Source organism: Carassius gibelio, chromosome B17, assembly GCF_023724105.1.
Source record: "Carassius gibelio isolate Cgi1373 ecotype wild population from Czech Republic chromosome B17, carGib1.2-hapl.c, whole genome shotgun sequence".
NCBI classification, from domain to species: domain Eukaryota; kingdom Metazoa; phylum Chordata; class Actinopteri; order Cypriniformes; family Cyprinidae; genus Carassius; species Carassius gibelio.
This window is the reverse complement of record NC_068412.1, coordinates 17,428,249-17,437,915: the sequence shown is the minus strand read 5'-3', so window position 1 is coordinate 17,437,915 and position 9,667 is coordinate 17,428,249. Positions and strand designations below refer to the sequence as shown.

The 9,667-nt window shown below is 38.5% G+C and overlaps 2 protein-coding genes across 4 annotated transcripts in view; both read right to left on the bottom strand.

Annotated features, from left to right (window-relative positions):
- Nucleotides 1-1,065: 1,065 nt before the first annotated feature.
- Nucleotides 1,066-6,411, bottom strand: LOC127976406 (hydroxymethylglutaryl-CoA lyase, mitochondrial-like). Of its 2 annotated transcripts, none has more exons than XM_052580803.1 (8): nt 6,299-6,411; nt 6,119-6,208; nt 5,757-5,864; nt 5,542-5,637; nt 5,278-5,426; nt 4,923-5,175; nt 4,585-4,710; nt 1,066-2,057 (listed from the first exon to the last, which is right to left on the bottom strand). In XM_052580803.1, the coding sequence occupies exons 1-8, from the start codon at nt 6,395-6,397 to the stop codon at nt 1,956-1,958; spliced, it is 1,023 nt and encodes a 340-aa protein (XP_052436763.1). In that variant the 5' UTR covers nt 6,398-6,411; the 3' UTR covers nt 1,066-1,955. The 2 variants fall into 2 exon arrangements, with proteins under 2 accessions (XP_052436763.1, XP_052436764.1); XM_052580804.1 differs by having other exon boundaries at nt 6,119-6,187; nt 6,299-6,408.
- Nucleotides 6,412-6,723: 312 nt separating this feature from the next.
- Nucleotides 6,724-9,667, bottom strand: part of LOC127976405 (zinc finger and BTB domain-containing protein 8A-like) — a 4,221-nt gene continuing 1,277 nt past the window's right edge. For both annotated transcript variants that reach the window (XM_052580801.1, XM_052580802.1), the window contains exons 2-4: nt 8,799-9,634; nt 7,829-7,998; nt 6,724-7,588 (exon numbers count right to left, since the gene is read on the bottom strand). In XM_052580801.1, coding sequence (XP_052436761.1) covers nt 7,268-7,588; nt 7,829-7,998; nt 8,799-9,634 — 1,327 coding nt within the window. In that variant the 3' untranslated portion in view covers nt 6,724-7,267. The remainder of the gene's footprint in view (nt 7,589-7,828; nt 7,999-8,798; nt 9,635-9,667) is intronic.

Below are 9,667 nucleotides of genomic sequence, written 5' to 3'. Positions count from 1 at the left end.
CATTTTGTTACATTTTTAAAGATCATCGTGATGTGAAAAAGGAATAGCTTAAATTATGAACAGATTTAAATCAAAGAGGAAACAGATTTAAGGAAGTGGATAAACAAATTAACTTTGAGAACATGGAACATGTTCCACCTTCTCAAAATGAATTTGTTTATCCACTTCCTTAAATTTGTATTCTCTTTTATTCATTATTCACTATCATTTGTCGGAAATTGTGGAATACTGATCAATTTTCACAGATCCATTTCATATCTTTGCAAAACCATTCAAATGTTTGGGGTCACTGAGATTTTTAATACTTTCATTCAGCAAGGATGCATTAATTGGATCAAAGTAAATACTTTCATATGGATACAAAATACTGTGAGAAACATTTTACATGGTATGCAACAACACTGCACAGTTGAATTGTTGCCAACAGTACTGAAAAATATTTCTTGAGCACCAAATAAGCATATCAGAATGTTTTCTGAAGGATCATGTGACTGATGGCCTATATGAGCACAAGACATGTCTTTCACAGACATTAAACAATCCTACTGACCCCAAACTTTGGAATGACAGTGGGATTCTTTGTCCATGCGTCCATTTAATTCGTTTTGACTGATTTAAAACAGTTTACCTGCTATTACAGTTAGCATCTGACATATAAACTTAATTCTTTTATTCATAAAAAGTCATATTAATATACTGAGAACTACTTTAAAAAACAACTACTAAATACAATTTTTTCCCTAAATACAAATATAAACATGCATAGACAGGATGTCACTTCCTGATCAGTGTACAAAAACTATTATTCACTTCTGAATAACTCTGTTTTTTGTCTTATTCATGCATACATTTGTAAAACATGTTTTTGAGGGTGGCTGTGTGACGTCAAACAAAATGCGTAAATGTGTAGACTTGTTGATCAGCCTTCAACTGCTAACAGAAGTGCTTTATGTAACTAAAATGGTTACTTTCCTTTTGGCAAAAGGATGCAGTTTTATGTTTGTTACTTTTATGAAAAGTTCAGGTGTCAGCCTAACCGGTAAAAAAGAAGTTTGGCACATTGCATAAGGATGCATAAGTTCACATTTCTCCTGATCTTGTCTTTAATCATTCAAATTAATAATCCTCTATTAAACATCATACACACTAAAGATAAAGTGTGAAGCAAAAAAACAAAAAAACAATGTCAGTTAACAATACAAATACAAACAATAAGTTGTTGCACACATGAAAAGACATGCCTCTACAATAAATTTAAGGTCATTTACAGGCATCAGCAAACTTGAAGGGTAAGAGATTTTCCTTAGCATGGAAATAGCATGTATTATTCATGTTTTTTCCTGGAAAGAAACAAAATTAATCAGTAGTCCTAATGGTACATTACTCTGTTATCTAAAGTTCTGTGAGTCTTTTTTGTTATGATTACCAGCATAATGCTTTTGTCTGATAATGACAGATATTTCTGTCTTCAAAATGAGTCACAAGACACAAGTATGAGGATGTCATATTTAAAACTATTTGTGACATCTGATTCTGAAAGACAATGACGCTAGTAAATGTAACCAGAAAAACATTTTCATTCTAGATTCTTAATACTCTGCCAAGTCAAATTAAGTCCCTTGCATTTATTGCTTCAGCACTATGTAAAATATTTAATTAATTAGAAATATAAATATATAAAGATTGCCTGCCAGAAATCAAGACACAAGAGAACAGTTTGGGTCTGTGGCTGTGAATATTGGTTGATGTGAGCTCACAAGCACCCTTGTCACACATTCACAGTAGAGTATGGATGCGCTGATCCCCAATGTCCAGCTCCGCTGTGTTTAGAAATACTTGAAAAATGTTAGAAATGAAGAGATTTCACTGCGTACGAAAGGGTAATGTAGTGTGAGCTCCAAAAGAGTAATGTCATCATACCAGAGACTACAATCTCTATAAAGAGAAAGAAGAGTTCAGAGCTTGCAGGAGGCCTGAGCTACTTTTGAATTTGTCTTTTTGTTGAGTGAATGACAGATGTATGAGCCAGCGTCCAACAGTTTGGGCAGATCCACTCCCTGAAACAAAGAAACTACAGCTTAAATGTGTGGCATAACTCCTTTTTTTTACATGATTATTTAGTTTTATATGCTGAAGCCCAGTAATGTATTTGTGACATTTCTATGAAATTTATTTTACAACCACTTTCCATTCCTTCTCTGACCCCACATGTTTTTCAAGCACCAAATCAGCATATCAGAATGATTTCTGAAGAATCATATGACGCTGAAGACTGGAGTAATGGCTGCTGAAAATTCAGCTTTGGCATCACAGAAACTACATTTTTAATTTTATTACATTTACATTTTCAAATCTATTAAAATACAAACCTGACTCCAAATAAGTTGGGACACTGTACAAATTGTGAATAAAAACAGAATGCAATGATGTGGAAGTTACAAATTTCAATATTTTATTCAGAATACAACATAGATAACATACCCTGTAATTCCTCAAATAAAAACCAGTTTCAAATAAACGCCGGGCCTCTTATAGTGGCTGGGGGCATGGTCGACACGGACAAATAAAGGCCGGAGGAAAATTTGTGCAGCAGAGCCAGATAACGAACGAACACTGCCGGAGCGTTTCTTGTTCTCGAGTCAAGAACCGGTTGCATCGGTTTTTCGGATCACCAGTACACTGAACTGAGAACAGTTTCTGTCGGACGCATCCGAGCTGATGATACTGCGCATGCGTGATTCAGCGTGAAGCAGACTGACACAGAGCGCATCTGAACCGAACTGATTATTTTGGTGATTGATTCTAAACTGATTCTGTGCTAAATGTTATGATCTCGGTCCACTGGATGCTATCTTTTAAAAATAAAGATTTAATTTAAAACAGGTTATTTAAAACCATTACTTATCAAACAGATGGAACTGGAAATAAAGGCCTGCCTCTAATTAAAGCCTGTGACCTTCTGCAGTTCAGGTAAATAAAGGCCCCGGCTATTATTTGAGGAATTATGGTATCAAATGTTTAAACTGAGAAAATTAATCATTTTAAGGGAAAAATAAGTTGATTTTATATTTCATGGCATCAACACATCTCAAAAAAGTTGGGTCAAGGCCATGTTTACCACTGTATGGCATCCCCTCTTCTTTTTATAACAATCTGCAAACCTCTGGGGACTGAGGAGACAAGTTCCTCAAGTTTAAGAATAGGAATGTTGTCCCATTCTTGTCTAATACAGGCTTTTAGGTGCTCAACTGTCTTAGGTCTTCTTTGTTGCATCTTCCTCTTTATGATGCGCCAAATGTTTTCTATGGGTGAAACTTCAAATTTTGATTCTTCTGACCACAGAACAGTTTTCCACTTTGCCACAGTCCATTTTAAATGAGCCTTGGCCCAGAGAAAACACCTGCGCTTCTGGATCATGTTTAGATATGGCTTCTTTTTTTACCTATAGAGTTTTAGCCAGCAACGGCGAATGGCACGGTGGATTGTGTTCACCGACAATGTTTTCTGGAAGTATTCCTGAGCCCATGTTGTGATTTCCATTACAGTAGCATTCCTGTATGTGATGCAGTGCTGTCTTAAGGGCCCGAAGATCACAGCCATCCAGTATGGTTTTCCGGCCTTGACCCTTACGCACAGAGATTGTTCCAGATTCTCTGAATCTTTGGATGATATTATGCATTGTAGATGATGATAACTTCAAACTCTTTGCAATTTTTCTCTGAGAAACTCCTTTCTGATATTGCTCCACTATTTTTCACTGCAGCATTGGGGGAATTGGTGATCCTCTGCCCATCTTGACTTCTGAGAGACACTGCCACTCTGAAAGGCTCTTTTTATTCCCAATCATGTTGTCAATTAACGTTGCAAAAAGAAGTTGCAAATTGGTCCTTCAGCTGATCCTTATATGTACATTTATCTTTTCCTCTTATTGCTACCTGTCCCAACTTTTTTGGAATGTGTAGTTCTCATGAAATCCAAAATGAGCCAATATTTGGCATGACATTTCAACATTTCTCACTTCCAACATTTGATATGTTATCTATATTCTATTGTGAGTAAAATATAAGTTTATTAGATTTGTAAATTATTCCATTCCTTTTTTACTCACAATTTGTACAGTGTCCCAACTTTTTTGGAATCGGGTTTGTAGAAAACAGTTATTTTATATTGTACTATTTCATAATATCACTATTACTACATAATATTATTAATATTACTAACAGTCTTTGGTAGATTCAGAAACTTCTGCCTTGAAAACAGCAGGGATTCAGTGTCTTGGACCAGAATTTTTATTCTGATTAATGCAGCCTTAGTGAGCAGAAGGCTTTTTAACTCTTACCAATCCCAAAATTTTAATAATAGCATAGTTTATAGAAAGCCTGTGAATTTATGAGAAGTTAAACCATAATCCCGCAAAATCGGTCATGATTTATGAGTGACGTTCCCCATTAAAGGAAGCTGTTTAAGGTCAGACTGGTGAGATTATGCATGTACAGATCAGAATCTTCTGAAAGAATCCAGACTGCCGATAAATTTGACTGTGAGATTAAGATTTAAATGTGACAGACACAGTCCTGTACTTACAGTATGGATTCCCAGTCCATGCAGCATATAGACCACATCTTCAGTTGCAACATTCCCAGAAGCCCCTTGGGCATAAGGGCAGCCTCCCAGCCCAGCAACGGATGAGTCCACAACACTTACCCCATTCTAGAAAAGAACACATGAAAAAAAAGGTGTGTTGTATTTAAAAACCGGTTGCTCATTTTAAGAATGTGAAAAATGAAGAGGCAAGAATGGATAGTATGCACTCAAGGCATGTGTCACTAAAGTGACAGTAAACCAATATGAATATAGTAAAAATATAAATCAATACAGGCAGGCAGAGAGGTAAGAGGCATTTATTCCACACACTTCCATACCTGTAATGCTACAAGTATGTTAGCGAGTGCTTGTCCATAAGTGTCATGACAGTGAACCGCTAAAGCCTCCACAGGAACCTCTTTCTTCACAGCATTCAACATCTCCGTCATGCCCCCTGGAGTGCCCACTCCGATAGTATCGCCAAGTGAAATCTCATAGCAGCCCATGGAATACAGTCGCTTTGCAACCTCTGCCACTTTGTTTGGCGATACTTTCCCTTCATATGGACAACCCAGCACACATGACACATAACTGGGAATAACAGAGAAAGAGAAGACATTTTTCTGTAATAAGAGCACTGGGCTATGGAAAAATAACCGAGACACTGAAATGTGCCATCAGCAGATATCTTACCCTCTCACAGGAACCCCCTCTTGATTGGCTGCTCTCATCACCTCCTCAAAGCGCAGAAGACTCTCATCCACTGAACAGTTGATGTTCTTCTTACTGAAGAGCTCTGATGCAGCACCAAATATTGCCACCTCTTTTGCACCAGCCTTCATCTGAGATTATATGTATACATCTCTTACTAATCCCAACATTTTGAATGGTAGGATATAAATAAGCATATTTAATATAGCACTAGCACTTTAACAGTCTGTGTTGTATTTCACTCACAGCAGCCTGGAATCCCTTCAGATTAGGGGTCAGAACGGGGTAGTTCACGCCAGCTTTCTTGTGGAGACCACGCATCACTTCCTCTTGATCGGACATCTGCCAATCAAATGCAGCCAATCTCTCATAATTTGCTCTCTTTATAGTGATTTATTTTATGTTGTGAGAATTTGTTTCTGAAATGTTCACAGTCTCTGATGGCGTATGCTGCTTTTCACCTGAGGGACCCATTTAGGTGAGACAAAACTTGTGGCCTCAATGACAGGGAGTCCTGCCTCGGAGAGCATATCGATCAGACGGATCTTCACCTCCGTTGGAACGACGGTCTGATGGATGCAGAGTTTGATTAACAGAAATGATACGGATCTTGTATTTTACTTTACATGCCCATCATTATTTGTGACACTTCAATTACTTTTACTATTTTACTACCAAGACAAACCTTCTGAAATAACTATTCACTATGTGTCAACAGGGTTTGACAGTTGGCAAACGTAAAACAGAAGTGTTTAATCACACAGCACAGCGCTGTCTGCTGGTGTTGATGCAGGTTCATTCAGAATCACAGAAAACTCTTAACCTTCTCATTCTGAAGTCCATCTCGGGGTCCGACCTCTACGATCTTAACCCTCTCAGGTAATGAGCTTGACTGTGTGGCAGAAACACTGACCTGTCAGATCACGCACGCAATTTAATTCATTTAGGTACACACAAACCACGTAACATCGTCACATTCAGAGGAGTACGCGCGTGAACTTACGGATCTGATTATTGCGGCAGCAGCGGAGCACAGAGCGGGTCTGTGAACCCGAGCAGAAGCGAAAGATCCTGGACCAACTCTCATTATGAGCGCCGCCATCTTCACACGCCCCCATTCGCCCTGACGTCATGAGCTCATATATGGATTTAGATCTCGCGATAACACGGGAGATTTCGAGAGGCTCAGCACCAATCTGTCATCGTGGCTCATGAGCTGAATGTTTTTCTTGTTTGTCCAAAAAGTAGTAAAAAAAGTAAAATAATAATTCCAAGAGGTTGTTACTTGTCGGTAAATGCCAATGATATAAACTGCATGTGTATAAAATATATTTCCTTAGACCAGATAATAATAGCGCAAATAATGTTCTGTCAAAATAAGACAAATGGCAAAGATGATATATCGAGAGTGAAACAGAAGCACATATATTCATACATACAATATTTTATTTAGACAATGTTTATGTCGAGCCTGTGACTGGTAACAAATATAACTGTTTTGTTTTAAATAAATAAATGAGTCTGGTACACTTCACACAAAGTAGGTCACGTGGACTTCATGCAGCATAGTTTATTAAACGACATATGTAAACCTTGGCATTAACTAGAGTTGTAGTAAACTAATGTGAAAACATAAAACTGCTGTGAAAGCTTAAAGTCAAAACTAGAATATTGCAGTTTTTTTTTTTATTACAGAAAATTCTGTCTCATTGTATCTAAATTACATTAACGCATTGTCATTTTGCCCATAAATGCCTTTTGAATTAAACTAAATATACTTTCAGTTACAGAAATATACTTGTACTTTTATAAAAGCAGTTATATTTTAATACTTTAGATTTTCAATGAGAAAGTGTTTTTATTCGTACAAAAATGCACAATCATTTCCCTTATGAGTTTTTAACAGACCATAAACTGCCAGGAAGACAGTTCTAGCCCATTCCCCCTTTCACACACAACCACAAGCGTATCATCACTTTCCACTGGCTTCCTCGTCGCTGTCCTCCACTTCCTGTATTATGAGATCTGCTCCGGAATCTTCTGCGAGGTCATCGTCATCCATGACCCATGCAATTTGCCTGTTCTCACTCATACCCTCTTCCACACCCAACAACAGGCCTTCCTTGTCCTCATTTCCATCAGTCCCATCAGTAATCAACTCACTGTAGCCGCTCTCTTGAATGCAAACATCACACAGCCTGTATTTGCGGGTTCCCTCGCTTACAACTCGCCCAGTGACTTCAGTTACATGCCGTTTGCACTTCCTGCACACCAGCTTACGGGCCTGATGGATCTGTGGAACACATGTGACAACACGGGATGTTTAAGAGACCACAATAATTTTTTTTTAGACAGCCTGAAAAAAATAGGTACTTCGTTTAATTACATCCATTACACTTGACTTAATTCATCCATGACTTAAAGTGATCACACACAGTACAAGATCTAAATTAATGACCAACAGTAGTAGCATGTGGATCTATAGCCTGTGGTGGTGTTAATAGACACGTGTGAAGCTGAGTGTATTTCTCACCGTCTCAAAATGGCTGCGCAGGTGTTCCAGGCGAGTGAAACGTTTGCTGCAGGCCTGGCAGGGATATGGACGCTCACCTGTGTGACAGCGGAGATGACGCTTCAAGTCGGCCTTTCTCTTTACTGTGTGCGTGCAGAATGGACATTTGTAACGCATAGAGGGTGTGGAATCTGAGACAGAGAGAGGCAGACATTGACTTTTAGATCCCTTTCATGCATCACCCCATTTAAAATCAAAACATCTTTTGTTTACTCTGAAAACTTAGAAACATACAGTAACAGAGAAATAGAGAAAAAAATAAGTTTGGGAGGGGCTGGGGGGATATGGGGGGGGGGGGGGGGGGCAGAAAAAAGCCTAAAGGAGAAATGTTTTGCATTATTAACTTCTTTCCAAGTTTTGACTGTTGTTTAAGACCATGAATGGCTCTTAATTGCAAAATGGCATTTGTCCAGTATGAACATAGAATTTTTTTATTGCTGAGGCATTTATATTTATATATATATATATATATATATATATATATATATATATATATATATATATATATGAGGTTTGAATTTATATGATAAAAAAAATACAAGGAAACAGTATTACTGTACAATATTATTATAACTAAAAAAAACATTCCTGTGATTGGAACGCTGTAAAAGTGATTTTTTTTCAGCATCATTACTCCATTCTTCACTGCCACAGAATTCTTCATAAATCATTTTAATATGCTGATTAGGTCTGGAAATTTCTGGAATCATCACCGCTGAAAAGAATAGTGCTGCTTAACATTTTTGCAGAAACTTTGATTGCTATTCTCATGATGTATTAACGAATGTAAAGTTTGTTTGAAATTGATTTTTTTGTAACAGTAAAAAGGTTTTTACTGTCACCGTCGATAATTTTAATGCATCCTTGCTATATATAAGTATTCATTCAAAAATAAAAACTCAACATACATGTACAATCATTTTGTGCTCACCTTTATTAAACACCCCAGCAACCCCAACAATAGACGGAATGTTGGCGTACAGTTCGTCTGCTATCTGAGAGCAGTGTGATACCACCCCCTGCAGGTCAATGAGAGAAGTGTCTTCTGTTACCAAGCGACTGGTGGCAGTTCTTTTCCTGCTTCCTCTTCTTCTGCGTTCAGGGAGCACCGAGCTGAACTGCTCCTCCTCCATTTGTGCCTCCAGACTGGACTGTGGAGGAGAGTTCTGCTGAAGCCCTGACGGCTGTGGGCTTGTTCCTCTGAAGTCCTCCTGCGTCTGATCCTCCTCTGGTTGATCCCAGAGTCTGGTCTGAGAGCTCATGCTTACGTCACACATGTTGGACGGCTCGATGATGTTCTCACGCCTGTCCTGAAGTGGACTGCTGTCCGACAGACACAGATACCGACCCTCATCGTCCTCTTTTGTGCTGATCTCAAGGAAAGCTTTAATGAAGGCCTTGCAGTAGGAAATGACGTCATTCATCTGCAGGTAGCTGGCGGCTGACATCACTTCTATTACATTAGAGCTGTTGAGCTCCAGCTGACCGGAGTAAATGAAGTCCAGGATGATGGCAAAGATCTCAGGGCTGAAGACATCAAAAGAAGCACTTACAGACTCTAGAGTGTCTTTAGCTCCCTGAGACAGCAGCATCCTGAAATATCCACTGCTGCCGTACAAGACGTTACGGTGTGCACGGAAAATCTGACCCTCCACCAGCACGTTGCAGTCACAGAACAATTCCTGCTGACGTTGCTGGTCCAGCTGCTTTAGCAAACAGCTCTGGTGAATGGCTGACATATCTGCACTGGTCCATTTGTGAATAGGCCTGAAAAAAAAAAGAAGTGGGACAACTTGAAAA

Excerpts from the sequence above, each read along its gene's own strand:
- LOC127976406 (XM_052580803.1), bottom strand. The coding sequence starts at position 6,397 with ATGGCGGCGCTCATAATGAGAGTTGGTCCAGGATCTTTCGCTTCTGCT. Across the intron at positions 6,209-6,298 it reads CTGCCGCAATAATCAGATCC|GTCAGTGTTTCTGCCACACA; the intron begins GTAAGTTCACGC and ends GTGATCTGACAG. Across the intron at positions 4,711-4,922 it reads ACATACTTGTAGCATTACAG|AATGGGGTAAGTGTTGTGGA; the intron begins GTATGGAAGTGT and ends GTTCTTTTCTAG.